Source organism: Myripristis murdjan, chromosome 3, assembly GCF_902150065.1.
Source record: "Myripristis murdjan chromosome 3, fMyrMur1.1, whole genome shotgun sequence".
Lineage (NCBI taxonomy): Eukaryota > Metazoa > Chordata > Actinopteri > Holocentriformes > Holocentridae > Myripristis > Myripristis murdjan.
Genome location: NC_043982.1, coordinates 42,357,338 through 42,374,422, shown reverse-complemented (window position 1 = coordinate 42,374,422; position 17,085 = coordinate 42,357,338). Strand labels below are relative to the sequence as shown.

Sequence of the window (17,085 nt, the reverse complement as noted above, 5' to 3'; positions counted from 1 at the left end):
TCAGCTAAAGGAGTTCAAGTTAAAGGTACAGTTCAACCAAAATGCACTTTTTCCCACTTAGCCCTTGTGCAGTCCGTCCACCCAGAGAGTTTCCATGTGATTTGGTGAAGTTTCCACACATGAAAACTCATCAGCAGCTCTTTCCAGAATACTTGGTTATAATCCAAAGTTTCATCAGGAAGTACGTTGCTTTAGTTTGGTTGGTTTATTAACACATATAAGAAATTTCATAAAAGATGCTAAATAAAACTAGCAGGGCAATGTGAGGGAGAATTGCCTAAAAACCCTCGAGGGGCTTGAGAAGTGGCATTCTCAAGGCAGCACATCACTGGAAATAAGCAGCATACACTGTTTGTATGTGTCATAGCAATAATTTAAAAAAAGAAGAAGGAAATCAAAGGAAAGAAAGTCTTGGTCAAAAGGCACTTACTGTCACTGACCTGTCATTAACAGATAAACAGCATGCACTCATGTGATGTGGCTCATAGTCTCAAGAGAAGAAAGAGGCGCCTCCTGCCAAAGATCACCAGCAAACTGTCTGTTTTCCCCCGAGGAGCACAAATCCACAGCGGAGAGATGTTGGCTGGTGTTCCTGCTGCAGCACGCTGGCAGGAAACAGCTCTCAACAACCCCCCGAAAATGTGTTTTGTCAAGTTGCATCAGAATGCAAATATAAGGCTACAAAACTTCCCATTTTGAAAGACGTCCCGTTCACTGTTTAATATTAATACACACTTTTGGGAACACCGTGGGAGCCGAGATGAGACAAGAGGGGAGGCGACGCGCTTTTGCTGGTAAACAGAAAATATGCTGCTTCAGGGTCAGCGTGTGTGTGTGTGTGTGTGTGTGTGATGCCCTAACCAGAATAAAACCTTCAACCAACACGGAGTTAGCTTAACTTAGTGTAAAACTGACACCCACTTCTTCACTGCGAGTAACTTGTAATATTTTTTTTAGTATTTGTAAAGTATTTACGACTAAAACAGGAAAAATGACAAATACCGCCTGACGTGATGATCAAAACTGGGGAACTGAAAGCGGATACAGGAAATCGGCAGAAACTTGAGTCTCGCTGGACGCCGGCCGAGCGTTCGAGAGCAGCTCCTCGTCCTACAGGCTGCAGATTAGCGTCTTGATTAAACCTGTCGACGCAGCGTCCCTTATAGCCTTGATTTTTGTGGGTTCATTGCCTCCCTCGTTAGTGTCATTGATTGCCTACTGGTTCTACTCAAATGCTTGTCCAAGTATGACAAATCAGGCCCTGATTAGCAGAGGAAGGAGCGTGTGCAGCTTGTTATAGATTAACCTCAAGCTACGGGCTTAGGGTAGTCGCTTAAAGGGACGTGCCGCCTATATCGCATTAAGTTATTGTGTTAGTTCTAAGTTATTATGATAATATTTGTGCACTTTCAAGATCAAGACGTCCAGAAACTCCAGAGGGGGCTCGCCCATAAAAAATTCATGGGGCGCTTATTTGTGAAGCCGAGTCGAGTCGGAGCACCAAAATAACATTTATATTCTGTCATCGCTAATCACACTCAGAATCAGAAACACTTTATTGATCCCAGAAGGGAAATTGGGTCAGCTGCAGTTTCTCAAATTCTCAAGAGAAATATATAGATATATATTTATATTTGAGCATAAGTGGAGTTATAAGAAATGGGAAAAGAAATAAGAAATAGAAAAATATGTGCATTAGAAATTTGTTTTACCAAAAGTATGTGAATAATGGGCATGATGTAGAAATGTGTGCATAAACCCTACTGTGTGCATTAATCCTAGTTGTGGGAAAGTGTGTGCATTACGCGCATCATGTATAAATATGTGCATTAATCCTACATTAACAATAAATACAGAAATAAGAAGTTGAGAATATGTGAAAAGTATACCAATACACACAGGGATGTTACATTGTTGAATTGATGTGAGGTCCTATAGGGATGAATTATTACACAGTTAAATCAACAGTTAAGTTGTGTACAGTTGTGCAGTTCTGAAACTCCACTGGAGGCGTTGGAAACCCGGCGGCCACGGGGGGGGTGACTTCCTGTGGTGCGCCTCGGTGGGATCACTCTCGCACTGAATGCAGCTATGAATCAGGTTTCACGTGTGATTTGGATGCAGGAACTTGCACAGAAAGATTTTGTGTGCGTCAGTGCCTCCAGATATCTCCAGTTTGTGGCTTCAGAAAAGACGTGCAAGCTCCCAACTGTTGACTCATCTGTCTGGGGGAACAAACAACACACATGAATCCTTAAAACGGGTGGCATTTCCCTTTTAACTCATTCTTCAGATGCTTTGCAACCGTGCCAGAGGTTTAGCCACATGTCTAAAGCCAGGGGAAACGTAGATTATATGTCACATATCTGCTGGCAGAACAAATGCCCTTGAAAAGCCCAGGCACTGGTCCAAATTAGATCTGAGTCCTGGGAAGGTAATCTGGGCTGGCTTCCCTTGGAGCACAGATAAAATTACAAGTAATGATAATGTCAGGAAAGCAGCCCTTGCCAAGGAGTGTGGGTACACACACTGCTTGATAGGTAAGGAAAGTAGAAACCCAGTGGGAGATTTAGGCACATTTGGAGAACGCCAGAGGGAGAGAGGATTTGGAGTCCACTGCTCATACTTATTTGAAATTACTAAAACAGGACTTTTGAAATTACATATTTAACACAAGCCTGATGTGAGACGATCCTGCTGCAGCGAGACATGCCGGCTACAAGAGGGAGCGATGAATTTCAAACTGCACGGCAGCAATCGCAGCTATGAATCAATAATGTTAAAGTCCCCCCTTTTTTTAGAAGCAGAAGCCAATCTAGCAGATGAAGGGGTCCATGTTTTATGCAGCAGGGCATATTATCATAAAATGATGTGTTCACCGGAAACCTACAGGGAATACGATCACAGTTCGCTCGTCTTTCTTTAATGCCTCTGTCTGACTTACTATACTTCTGTCCCTTTCTTCCTCTCCATTTGCGACTCTGGAAATGGAGAGCCCATGTTTGGAGGGGGCGGGTAAATTGAGGCATTTTTCCTCCCGTTATTTTTTCCCCTCTTTCAGACATAATATCGCTCTCCTGAGCTTTCACGAATGCAAAGTTCCCTTTCATTTCCCTGCAGCCCTGCCTGTGCTACCCTCACTCCGAGTGCAGCGGCCATGTAACAGCTGCCTCTGCGTGTCCTATATTTGTTTTTTCATGTTCTGTCCTCTGCGTTGTGATATCCTTGCTCTTCCTTACCTTCACATGCTCACCCTGCGTCTCGTCCCCCTTTTCTACTTTTTCTCCTCATATGTAACCCTGCTCTGTCCCCCTCCTCCTTCCTACATTTCTCTCTCCTCTCTCCTCTCCTCTCCTCTCTCTCTCTCCATACATTTAATCTCTTATCTCTCCTTGCATCCCCTCCATATAAATAATTGATAGCCTATCTTTGGCTCGCCCGGTGTAGTTAAAGGGCGACTGGAGTCCCGAGGACAACATCAATACTGAGCGTAAAGTACAGCAGTAGCTTATGCACAGTCTGCTCGCGGCTCTTTCACAGGAGTCACTCCCCACTAATGAGCCACTTAGTTTCAAATGAAAAATACAGTTTTTTCTGCAAAACTTCACAAGACTTGGGGCTTTATCCCGTCCACTAAAAAGGTACGTAAGAGGCCCCCCCGCTCCCGGATTCTCACATTACTATATTTTGTATGTATTATAGCTTGCAGGCTGCCTTGTGTCAGAGAAGTGATGTTTCGGGTTGTAGCACCATTTTGCTCCCCAGAAATCAGATCCACTGTTCTTTGCTGTTACAAAAAATGTTTATTCTCTCTGTGGCATGTTTTTTTTTTTATTTGAATTTTCTTTTATCTCTGTCTCTTTGGGCACTGGCACATCTAGAAGTTTTTACATGGGCTGGAAAATGGGCAGCATGGGGTTTTGGCCGGGTGGCTTGGGGCTCCTTACAAGAAAATCCCCTCAGTGACAGAGACCGACTCCTCAGAGATCCTCTCTTCAGAAAGATCACAGCACAGTGAGTCAAAAACTAGGACCAAGAGCTGCTGTGATACCGGTCACCATTAGTAACAGAGTCACTGAGCACTGAGTTGGATTTGTCGGCTGCGGTTCATTCGTCCCCTGGCCGAGCTAACCGCTGGCAGTTGTTTCCTAGGATGGTGAGGGAGTGAAGTTCCCGTCCAAAATGTAACACATTCCCTCAAAGTGAGAGCAAATGTGAGGCAGACACTGTAAAGCACTTTGAGAGGTTGGTGGACTAGAAAAGTGCAATAGTAATGCAGTCCATTTAAAATGTACCATTTCTATCCTAGGAAAAAAACTAGGCCGCTGGCACCTCCCTGTCCAGCAGAAACCAGGCCAGCAGCGCGTCGCTCTTCATCCTCCTCCTCCTCCTCCTCTCCCTCAGTCAACAGAGGATGAAAGCTCAACCCCACATTCACCCTCTTTGTCCGCCTGGCGTTTCTCCTCTCTAGATTTGCTTTTTTTCTCATCTGTGATTTTCGTAGCTTCCTATTGGATGTGGTGCTGTCGATGTGGCACCACGCTGTGCTGTGATTGGCTGGGAGCGACACACCCACTGCCCAAAGGCCGACGCCCAGAAGAGTCCTGAGCTCAGCAAAACAAGAAAATCAAGGGCAGCATCTCTGCAGACACACACACACACACACACACACACACACTGCTAGTGGCCCAGAGGTCATGATTGAGACAGATATAAATCATCTATATACATAAACATACATATACATAAATGTGTGTGTGTGTGTGTGTGTGTGTGTGTATAAACTCAGTGTCACTTTATGTCTGATGCAGTTCAGCTCAGCAGCTATGCCATAAATTCTACCTTTTAACAAAGTTTATCATGTTCAGTTTGTGTTGACATTGTGCAGAATGTGTCACTTTAATTCTGTGTTTATTACTGAGGTTGTAGTTTGCAGAGATCTGCTACTGGACTGCATTATACTGAGAGGGGTTTCTCATTTTTTGTCCTCGCCTATTTAATTTACATGAGATGGGACAGAATAGTGGAAACAGCTGTCAGTAAAGTGCAGTCCAGTCCAGCAGCAGCACTAACTATGAGCTCAATGCCAAACATAGAAGTGAATGAACACTTCTGTTACCGTGACAACAAGACAAGCTGAGCATTATAGGCAGCAGGAGAGGAAACTTTATGGCACAACAGTTGGATTGCATTGTGCAGGTGGAGCTGATAAGGTGGACACTAAGGGCCCTATCTTGCGCCAGACTCCCTAAACCCGCTATTTGTGGATTTAGGATTCAGGAAGAGGCGTTCCCCCGTAAAAGTTGCTATCTTGTGCACCTCCCGCTATCCGCAAAACACTTGCGCTACCCGCTATATTATGAATAGGCGTGTTTTGGGCGTTACGCCAGTTAAACCAATCAGTGTGCCAGGTGCCATTGCCTTTAAGGGCAGGATGCGCTATCCTAAATCCTAAATCCTAAATCCTAAACCCGCGATGGAGAGAGGGAGGTAGATTTTCTCAGGGATTCTACTGAGGCTAAAGCAAGTTGGCTTTATATACATATTATATATTATATTATAGGCGAGTTAATTCGGGAGGTGGAGCCACATGTGTCCAAGTGGACGTGTCACAAGGTTGTACTGATTGAGTAAAATCCCCGGGCCACACCACACACACACAAGAGGCAGAGGAGGAACTATGTGTAAACTAATTTATTGACAAGGTAGACTGGGCAAATAAAATATTAAAAATAAAAATATAGCACAGCTGCTGGCTTATGATAAAACAATAAAACGCGCTGGCGTAAGTGTCCAATTAAAACAGTCTTTCCTCTAAACAGTCTATATGAGTAATATACTCAGTCCATTCCGGCGGCGTCCCGGTATCAGTCCGACCGTGTGCGTGGCGAGGCTCCGTCGGGGCGCGCATTGAAGCCGCCTGGGCGCGCTCTCCTAACAGCCCAAACTTTAGGGATAGCGGATAGCGGGTGGTCAGGACCACCCGCTATCCGCTTTCCCTAAAGTGTGTGCGCAAGATAGCAACTTTAGGGATAGCGCATGAAACACGCCCACGGACACACCTCCAGGCGCAAATGATGCAGTCGGCATAACGGATAGCGGGTAGCGGGTGGCGCAAGATACCGTTTAGGGATAGTGGAAGTTCCTAAATCCGCAATTTGCGGGTAGCGGGTAGTGGCAGCGGATAGCGGGTGGCACAAGATAGGGCCCTGAGTGTACACACACATATAGAGAAAGAGACACAGAGAGAGAGAAATCTATGTAGATCCTATATAGGTATACATACATGTACTAGTCAGTGGCCTTGGCTGGGCTTTCTCTCTCTATAGGTTTACTGCTTTGCATGAGCTGATACAGTGAACACAGACAGTATCCGTCCATGTGTGTTCCCTTCAAATGACACAAAGAACCTGTTCAGGTAAAACCAATACGGACAGAAAGCTGAACCAAGGCCATTCGCTGCTGGGAGAAAAAGTGCATCCCTCTTGAACCGTGCTGCATAATTGTGCATTGATGGTCGTAAAAGCATTTTCTGCAGTGAATACAGTTTGTTTAGTACGGACTTGTATTGACAAACTTTACCCCGGGCTCCTCGGTGTTGAGCATAAGCGTAGGAAAGTTGAACCTGAAGTGGGTGAAATGTTAGACAACTTTAAACTTCTGTTCTTAATCTCTTTGGTTCTTTCACCGGTGTGCACATCCTTATATCCTCCATGATACATTGGACATAATATCTAACTGCTGAAATATGATTGCACGTTTACTCGCCAGCTGAGGATGCATGGCGCGGAGACGTGTCCGCCGATAACGAATGGGAAGCCACAAGAGTCGCTCTGAGAATGACGAATCACGGCGCTGCGGTCTGTAAAACAGCGCAGCGTGGGAAAATGAACCGCTCTGTGTCGGTGTAATGGACTGCAACGTCAAGCACACAGTCCATCTGCAACTGCAAAAAAAACCCCAAACAAACAAAAAAAAAGCCTCTCTGAGACAACCGGGGGAGAAGTTTCTGCACTTTTCTCCTTGTGGAGAACTTTCTCTCCACAAGGACACAGGCATCGACTTGGTTTTCTTGGATTCAGAAGCAGCCAATCTCTCTCTCTCTCTCTCTCTCTCCCTCCTCTGAGGCTGTAAGCATCACATTCTAACAACATATCTCATGTTTAATTCAACGTATTGTCACAATTTATCTTATCCTCAAAAGAATAACAATGCAAGACGAGGCTCAATGCACCTGTCAGCACCATTTTGTGAGATATACGTGTATGCACGTGTATGTGTGTGTGTGTGTGTGTGTGTGTATGTGTGTGTGTGTCATAAATGGGCTTCCTTCTGCTGCAGCTGAGATCCTCCAAGGAGGCCGTTTGTTTTGTGTTTGTCATCTTCAGCCATAATGACATCTGCTCTGCAATATTGGAAATAGCTAAGAACGTACCATTCTTTAACGTAACTACATTTTAATCCAGTGGAGAAGCGACTGAATTGGTGGAAGAGCTGAAACTGATTGAACTTGCCCCACGGCTAATGGCACATTTTACCCCACAAGCGCCATCCTGACAAAAGTGCTTGACTCAGCAGCTCAGAGCTGCAGGTACAGAGGAGCTTTATGATCTCCTCTTGTAGCTCATAGAGTCTTAAATTGATATGTAGTAAAGCCTGAAACTCCTCTACTAAAACTGTGATGCGACAATCCCCACATTTTTATGATTAAGAAACAACCTGACATAATGGAAATCACTTTTTTTTTTTTTTTTTTTTTTTTTGGACCCGGCTCTGTTTTAACTCTCTTTGTTGGGCTCTCCTCCATCGCAGATTCAGGGAAATTAATCCTCTAAATCTCAGGGGATTTAGGAAGAGCCACCCCCCCAAACTTACCCTCAGCTTACCCTGCTCTCCCCTATAATATACTCTATTAACCCCAGCACTGTGACGAGTATAATGTCAGGGAACTTCGTTAATGTATTCATGTGCACACAGGCAAACGCTCACATTCAATATTTAAATGTTATTTGACAAAATGGACTTGGTTGACACAATCTAATTCATGAAAATGAAGTAAACAGCCTATAAGAAGGTTTTTTCTCTCTCTGTTTATCCATCTATCTATCTACCCATCTATCTGTCTGTCTGCACACACACAAACACACACAGGCATATATTCATTTCACATACATTTCGCTTTGTTGTTACTTTCTTTTGCCATATTTGCAAAACTAAATCCTTGGATAAGCACACTTGGCCAGGAAAGTTGATTCTGGTTCTGATTTGCCTGTCTTCACTATCAAACAAAGTTTATTATTATTATTATTATTATTATTATTATGCTTATTATGATTATTATTATTATTATGGTAACACTTTACAATAAGAGTACAAAAATTAACATTAGTTAATGCTGTAATAAACATTAAGTAACAGTTAACTAACTGTTAACTAATGTGTCTAAGAATCATGTACTAATGCTGTTCATTCTAAAGTATTAATTTATATGTTATTTAAGGGTTATTGTAGATATTATTAACATTAGTAAATGCCATAATAATCATTAACTAACAGTTAATTAACCATTACGGCATTAACTAACATTAACTAACGTTAATTGTTGTACTCTTATTGTAAAATGTAACCATTATTATTATTATTATTATTATTATTATTGTTATTATTATTTAGGGCTGGGAAAGTTAATGTGTTATTATACTGGCATATAATTGGCTTAAACACACGTCTCAACCAATGAGAGCATCTGTTTTTTGGCGCACATGAACCGGAAAAGAAAAGAACTGCGGGGACAGAAAATGGAGGAGGATTCGGGTATTTATTTTTTATATTACGTTTTGAGTTAAGATTTGTAAGAAATATTTTGTTGACTGCTACCATGTAAAGGTTACGGAGCATCTTATTTGTTGAAAGTGTTATTGCACTTTGGATATTTAATTTCTTTTGGAATAAAAATGTCCAACACACTACCTCTGAATTCATTATTAAATTCTGAGCATAAAAATGTGGGGGTCAGGGTGCCTGACGTGTTGCTGTTGACCCTCTCAGGTGTGAACAGGGAAAGCGGCTCGTGTGTGCAGTGTTGTAAGTTTTTACTGCGCACCGATTACGCCTCAGTGTTCAGACTGTAATGTTAATTTCAAATCACCACATTTTGCATGACTACAAGGCTTCAGTATATTTATGCATGTTTATTGTCTCTCCCGGAGTGTGATAACACCTGTGGTTCTCAGACAAAATACAAAAACTCACACACACATACACACACACACACACAAATCCTTGAAGTCTTGCCTTTGTGACAGACGAATATTTCCACACAGTGCAGACAACCATGGCAAAATTACCAAGGCACTCTGTCCTCAAGTGAAAAAATATACTTTTATTCTTCAGGCATGGCATCCCATGCCTGAGTGGTTGCCGTATTCGAAGAATAAAAGTACATTTCCTCACTTGAAGATGGAGTGCCTTGGTAATTTTTTCGTGGTTGTCTGCACTGTGTAGAAATATTCCTCCACCACAAAGGCAAGACTTCCAGGACCTTGTTTTTTTCTTTTTTTTTTTTTCTTTTTTCCTGAAGGCCTATTTACCTGTCGCACCAAAGAGCACCTGTCGCACGAGCCATCAGAGCCGAGCGGCGCCTCTGTCCACCAGAGCGCCTGTGGTTTGTTCCCCTTGATCTGAACTATGGTGGGGAAGTTGCCTTTGTTGTGTTTTTGTACTTGGCTTGTTTAGATTAACTCTGTCTAATTAAAAGTGAGGCGAGCCTTGTAGACTGAAGCCTCAGGAACTCACAGCAGCTCGTTAATTGGACACAGTTTTGCCAACCTGTCACTGGCCAGGTAGCAAATTCTGGCAATGGGGATTGTGTGTGTGTGTGTGTGTGTGAAAACAAATGTTATTCCAGGCGCTGTAATTTTAGCATGATGGTCTTGTCTGCTCTAATTGCTGTAATTTAAATTCTCTGGTGTTCAGACCTATTATGGAACATGCAAAAAAAAAATAAATAAATAAATAATAATAAAAAAAAAAAAAAAACAGCGGCTGAAGACTGCAGTTTGCTCTCCGTTCATTTTGTTCTGCTCGGCTTTCCAAGCGTGCAAAGCGCTGGCTGTCACATGGCACGCTTCACCTCTCGTTCCTACAAATCTTTGCGTTTCATGGTCATTTCCTGTGGGTGCAGATGTTGTTCTCAGTCGTCACAATTACAGATGTTGGTTTGTCTGTAGGGAACCGTCCGCTACCGTTTTTGTGCATTCTGTCTTATTGAGCCTGTATTCCTCTTAATTTTATTTTTTCAACTTGTTTATCATTTCCTCCTCACTTTTAGAAATACCATCTCTGTCCAGCTCCGCTCTAATTTCCTCATAATCCCTCAGTTTTCTTTGTGCACTTTCCAACTTGTCCTAGTTTTCTCTCCTGCATCATGTTGCCAATAAAGCACCGGCGTCTCCAACGAACGACGGACTGATTGTTTTGGGACCCACTTCACTCATTTTCTTTTTTTTTTAATTTTTATTTTTATCTTTGTTCTCGCTTCCACTGTGTCTTGTCTTGTCTTTTTTTTTTTTTAATGGTTGCTCAAGTGGTGTAAACAGCTTTCCTACACTTAACACTTTGCAGCTGACATCACAAATTCGCTAAATATAAAAATATAAATATCCTAAAAACTCCTAAAAAAGCTGCTGGCTGCCGTATCCGGTACCTGGAAAGGTAATGATGTCATCCGTATGCAGCGCTGTCAGATGCGAAAATAAGCGTATAGACTACCAAATGATGGAAATGTCTGGCAGCAGTTAAAAGAGCTGAAGGGGCAGCAGGTAACAGGTTAATATTGACTACCTTCTTAAGGCTGCAGTATGTTAAGCAGAATTGCATACATTTCTTGGCAGTTTAGAGTTTAGAGTTTATTAGGATCCCCATTAGTCTTCACCAAGGTGAAAAAACACATCCAAGGCAGTAAAATTGTTCATATTTCTATTTTTTTATATATTCCTTGTTTATAGTGTTTATATTGCTTGCTGCTATTTATCATCTGTTTATACTGTAAATTTCTTTCTAAATTTGCACATTGCCTACATCTATGCACATTGTATACATCTATGCACACTTTTTTTTTTTTTTTTTTTTTTTTTTTTTTTTGCACATTGTGTACTTAGATCTCTAGTGTCATATTTTATTCTTTATTTTTTTATTTATTTAATCTTGTAATCTGTGGATACTGCTGAAAACTGTGAATTTCCTTCGGGATGAATAAAGCATCTATCTATCTATCTATCTATCTATCTATCTATCTATCTATCTATCTATCTAAAATGACCCTTTGCAATATCATTTTAGGTCTTTCCACTGTACACTTTACAGCTAGCCTGTTGTTATTGCCTGGTCTGAGCTTTCTGAATTTCTGCATCAGATTGGACACATATCTTAATTTGTAGTATATTTAGGTAATTGAGCTGTTGTTTTGTTGAAGCGTGTTTTGTTTAGCAGTAGTAACTTGTGTTTGATTTTCTGAGTTATGGGTTAAACCTGCCAAAGCCCAAATGTCTCTGGACGGCCTGCAGCCTTCAGCTTCATTCAAAGCTTCTCTGAAACCGAACATTCTGCAGACAAACCGTATCCACATTTCAGAGCAGTCGTGCGAAGGCAACATACGAAAGCATCCAGTTTAAAAAGCACTAAAGTCGCTCACTTCAAGCCCCGAATAGACAAACAAATAAAACCCTCATCACATCAGCAACACAGCGACAGAAAAAGTCAGTTCGAAGCTTACCTTGTAGCTGAGAGTCTGCAGTTTCCACGGTATTTTCTGATTGAAGCTCAGAGACAATCCAACAGGAGCCTTGCTAGATCAAAATGTGTCTCTGTGTCAAAATGTGTCACTTTTCCCCCTTTTACTTTCAGCTTCTACAAGCGATCTGCTGGGTGGAGGAGCAGCTTTCTGTGTTAGTTTATGTTCTGGACAGCCGCTAGTGGTCAGAAGCTCTGAGACCGAACTCTTGAATTGGCCTTGGTGCCACCTGAGTTTCAGCCACGTGTAATGCTCCTCAGAGTTTGCCCAAACGCTCGGTGTCACACCTCAGTCGGCCTGAGGTGTGGTGAATCATTGAAGTGTCTGCACCAGGTCTCTCACTCTGTCACTCTGTGTTTTCTCAGATTGATTATTACGCCCAGAGGGACCTGAAGAGAGGACTGCAGCTCTTCGGCACAGAAGGCAACGTGGGTTTGACCAACGCCTGGATGATCGTACAAACCGATGTAAGCTGTGGCATCACGAACACTGACTGCTGAAATTCTGCTTTTTTTTTTTTCCCCAGCCGCAGTTTACTTTGGTCAGTGATGCTGATCCTATTCAGCTTTAAAAGGGTTGGTTGCAGTTGATTTATCATAACAGGGCCTAATCAAAAATCAAATCATTACTGAGTCTTACATTTGGACCATCAGGGACTTTAACCCTTTGGTGCATAGCGGTCACTACAGTGGACAGCTGTATAAAGTCATTTTCTCCTAAATGCAGTGGTTTCTATGGTGGAATTGCATATCAGCTGTTAGAATGCTCTCTGCTGCTCCCCTCCATTGAGCTTCATGCAGAGACTGTCAATTCTTGTTGCTGAAAACATATTAATACCAGTATCATGACATGGTAATACCAGTCCTGCATCCTTAAAGAAGTATGGAGACTCACAAAAGTGTTCATGCCCTAAGAAGAGTAAAAACACATAAGAAAAAAATCTGGACTCAGGCTTTCATAATTCATGCATCAGAGGGTTAAGCAGTGATGGTTTTGGAGGCTGCAACTTTGCATCTGTAGCTGCCCCCAAACATACAGTATATATGTGTTGATGCAGTTGCCACAGACAACAGCTGTCACTAAGCAACAATACCTGCAGATTGTCCCAGTCGGCTTACCATAAACAGCCCGACCAAAAAAATGAAAGAGCCAGAGATGAACTGCTTTATGCTTTTGAGGATAAATTAATTCTTTTCTATAGTGCAAACAAGTCTAGGCACTGAGATTTACCGTGCATCACTCACATTGTTTCTGTGGCAATGTGGTGTGCTTATCTACTGTAGAACTAGCTTTATTTCACAGCACAATAACATGGAAAATTCACTGATCAAAACTACACATTATGGCGACTATTGGCATTTTTTCTGTCGCAGACTGACGGCCTACGGTGGCGGAGGGAGGAAAGTTAGGAACCAAGTTAGGAAGAGCGCCGATTTGTTCACCGTAGCTGCCTCCATAAACATTTGCCGTCCTGTGTCTCTGCGTTAATGCCAGCGTTGCCAGCCAATCAGCAGCCAGTGACTGATTAGTGAACGTCTCCAAAAAACGGCCCGCCAGATTCTAGGCACAACTTTAAGTCACCTCCAATATTTCCTCACAACTTTCTCTCATTTAAATGTCACAGCTGTGTTTTGCGACAACAGCTCATTGTATAAAGCTGCCAAAGATGATGGCAATATGCCCGCCTTGAATATCAGTGCCATTTAGCAATAAAAAAAAAAAAAAAGAAAGGTGCGGTTTAGTTTGTTGTCAATAAGATTTTGACTGTGACATTTACAAGCAAACCTCTGAAGGTTGCAGCAAATGTATGAAAATGGCACCGCAAAAAGCATTTCAGCTCCAAACTTCTCTGCTGCTCCTGTACTGCTGTGGATCCTCACCGATGGCTAAATCTTCTCCAGCTTAAATGTGTGGTAAAATGCTGTCAGATAGATTAATGCAAACACCATCATAGACTCTCGGAGGTAATCTTTGTTTCCAGCTCTCACTTTGATGTGTTTTTTTTTTCTTTTCTTTCTTCGTATTATTTATATTTAAAAAAAAAAAAAAAATCCACACAGCAGAGAAAACACAATGTGAGAAAAATAGACTTGGAATGCAGGAATGCGAGGGGAGCGGCGGCGCTGCTGCTGGTGAATGCCGCCGGGAGACATCAAATGATAGATCCGGGACCTCAGGACTCTCTGCGCTCATTTCAGATCACAGATTCAGCGCTGAGGCTCGTAGTTGTGCTCCATTAGCGGATGTGAGGCTCGCTGGATGTTGAGCTCTCTGAAACGTGCACTGTGTGTGTGTGTGTGTGTGTGTGTGGAGAGACATATGACTTTTAGCTATGACTAATAACTAGCAGAAGCCACTCTGATGGCCCGTTATTCAGTCAGTCTGTCTCTTTTAGAGCTGAAGGACCCACCAGGCAGGTCAGGCACACTGTCTAGGGCTCCATCTTCCTTAATTATTATGATGATGCGATCCATTTTGCTCAAAACTTGGAAAAAAAAAAAAAAACAGCCTCTGACATGGAAAAGTGCAATGGAGACGGTCATTCATGGGCTATCGGTTCACATCCAGACTTCATATGCACTGGCATATCAGCTTGAGCCTTTCTTAAGTAAACGCTTTTTATCTCATATCTATAGGTAACCTGTATATGTGTATATGTGTGTACATGTATGTATATGTGTGTGTATATCTATGTGTGTGTGTGTGTGTATATGTATATATATATATATATATATATATATGTGTGTGTGTGTGTGTGTGTGTGTGTGTGTATGTATGTATGTGTGTGTGTATATATATGTATACATGTATGTATGTGTATGTGTATATATGACATACAATGGTACACTGGCTACAATGGTAACTTAATCGTATAGCACTGTATAATGTATTTCTTCACTTTTTCGTCTGTTTTATCTTTGATTTTATTTTCAATTTCATTTCTTATGTGGACCTTGTGTCTGAATAAAGATTCAATTATTCAAGTCGGAACACCAACAAGATCCACCTAGCTCGAGTAAACACATGACGTCTTAGCAGATATAGTGCTGCATCCAGTGAAACGTAAGCAGAATTACTACGTTTTAATCCATTTTTTACTTTCTGTTTTGTTTGTGTTGGGAAATTTGCTGTAAGAACTGTGTAGCTGCCATTTCCATGTCCGTTCTGTTGATTTGTGCTTGGCGTAAGTCTTTGCGAGCGTGCAGCAGCCTGCGCCTCCTGTTTCTTGGTAATCTGTAGAAACAAACATCAGTGTTTTCCCGAGCAGACACACGAGGATGCATTGAGATTGGAAGTTAGAAAGACCGACTCAGAACTATCAGTTTCCGACTTGCAGTGGATTACAGCATAAAGCCTCCGCGATCAATCCAGTAAACCCTTTGAAGCCTGAAATTCACCTTATTCCTCTCAAAAACATGCAAAAAGTTGATGAGCAAATTATAAGTAATAAGCAATAAGCAGGGGCGGATCTAGACAAATATTCATGGGGTGGCAAGAGGGTGGCATGGAGACTCTAAGGGGTGGCAGAAATATATATGCTGATTTAATACCAAACAATCACATATATCAGTATTTGCTTAGAAAACCCCCAAATGAGGATATTTTAACTCAAAAACATGAGTAAAGCATTGAATAGAAAACCAAAACGTGGCATTAGAAATATTTATTTATTTATTTATTTATTTATTTATTTATCAACCCCTTAAATAGTGGGAGTGTCATCTTTTGCTGCATTTACTTGCACTCGTACATTTGAGTCTCGTAACAGCGAGTTTCCGAACAGCCACAGTTAAAAAATAAATAAATAAATTGTCTGAAATTGGGGTGGCAACTAGGGTGGCAAGGCATTTTTCTAGGGTGGCAGCTGCCACCCCCTGCCACCCCCTAGAACCGCCTATGGCAATAAGTAATAAGAAAGTATAAGAAAACTAGCCATAAATACCAGAAATTAACTCAGAAATTAGTTAAAAAATTAAAAGCAAATACTTAGCATGATATCTTTACAATTATGTTACAAGAATTACCATAAATGTTAGAAAAAACATTTTTGATGAAGCAGAGGGAGCAGTAGACAGGTTCACAGGGTTTGATTTGTCAGCTGTGTGTGTGTGTGTGTGTGTGTGTGTGTGTGTGTGTGTGTGTGTGTGTGTGTGTGGATGTGTCGGCGGCCGGCTAACCTGCCAGCCTTCACCGGGCTGACTGACGGCACAAATTTACTGAACCAAAGAAGTTTACATGTCGTCTCCTTGGGAAGAAATCATCAGCGCTCGTATGTATTCATTCACTGATTTTCATTTCCACGCCCACTGAAGCGAATGAGAGGAACCTGCCTGCAGTGAAACAGGCAAACTCCCTGATCAATCAGTGTGATGAGTGAATAAGTTCAAAACACACAGACAACGGGATATTTGTGTGACTTCGGCAGCTGTGTGTGCAGATCACGCTTCACTACGCGCAACAGAAATAGACTCATAGTGTAAAAAAAGTGCAGGGGAGTCGGCGTGGACTGATGCATTTAATAAGATGGAAGTGTTTGTGTTGCATGAGACGTCGGTGTGACAGATGTGGGACAGCGTTTCATAAAATGTTTTCATGTAGTGGTATTTGTTGGTCAGTGCAAGTGTAACAGATCCACTGAGATTGGAAAACAACACATTTTTTTTTTTTGACATTTCTTTATTTGTTGGATTTGATACAGTAGAGGGTGACAGGAAAGGCTGGAGAGAGGAGAGAGTGAAGGGCCTGAGCTCGGATTAAAACCCGGGACACTGCGGTCAGGACTCGGCCTTGATTTTTTTTTTTTTTTTTTTACACATTGTTTTTTGCACACTGTTGTACCTAGATCTCTATCGAGTTGTACTTAGATCTTATTCTTTTTTTTTTTTTTTTTTAATTTAATCTTGTAATCTGGATACTGCTGAAAAACTGCGAATTTCCTTCGGGATGAATAAAGTATCTATCTATCTATCTATCTGACAGGTGGTACGCGCTCTACCAGGTGAGCTACCGCTGCCCTGAAAACAACAGGGTTTTCAGCAGTGATCCAAAGTGAAAAAAAAATAACACACGTTTGTTTTGGCTTCACTTTCAGCGCTCCACTCAGCCAGCTGGTTTCTGAAATGGCAGAAAAGTTTTTTTGCCGTAGCACTGCCGCTGTGTCACAGTGTCGAATCTTGCCTCACCCTAACCCTAATCCCTCTGGCAGAGACGTCACCAAAATTTCACAGGCAGGTGTCCAGAAAGTCAGGCACATTAACAATGCAATAAATACCGTCAAAACCAACTATTCAATG

At 41.9% G+C, this 17,085-nt stretch overlaps 1 protein-coding gene across 4 annotated transcripts in view; it reads left to right on the top strand.

Annotated features, from left to right (window-relative positions):
• Positions 1-17,085, top strand: part of tspan4a (tetraspanin 4a) — a 192,978-nt gene that overhangs the window by 151,144 nt on the left and 24,749 nt on the right. For all 4 annotated transcript variants that reach the window (XM_030079938.1, XM_030079946.1, XM_030079952.1 and 1 more), the window contains one exon: positions 12,157-12,258. In XM_030079938.1, coding sequence (XP_029935798.1) covers positions 12,157-12,258 — 102 coding nt within the window. The remainder of the gene's footprint in view (positions 1-12,156; positions 12,259-17,085) is intronic.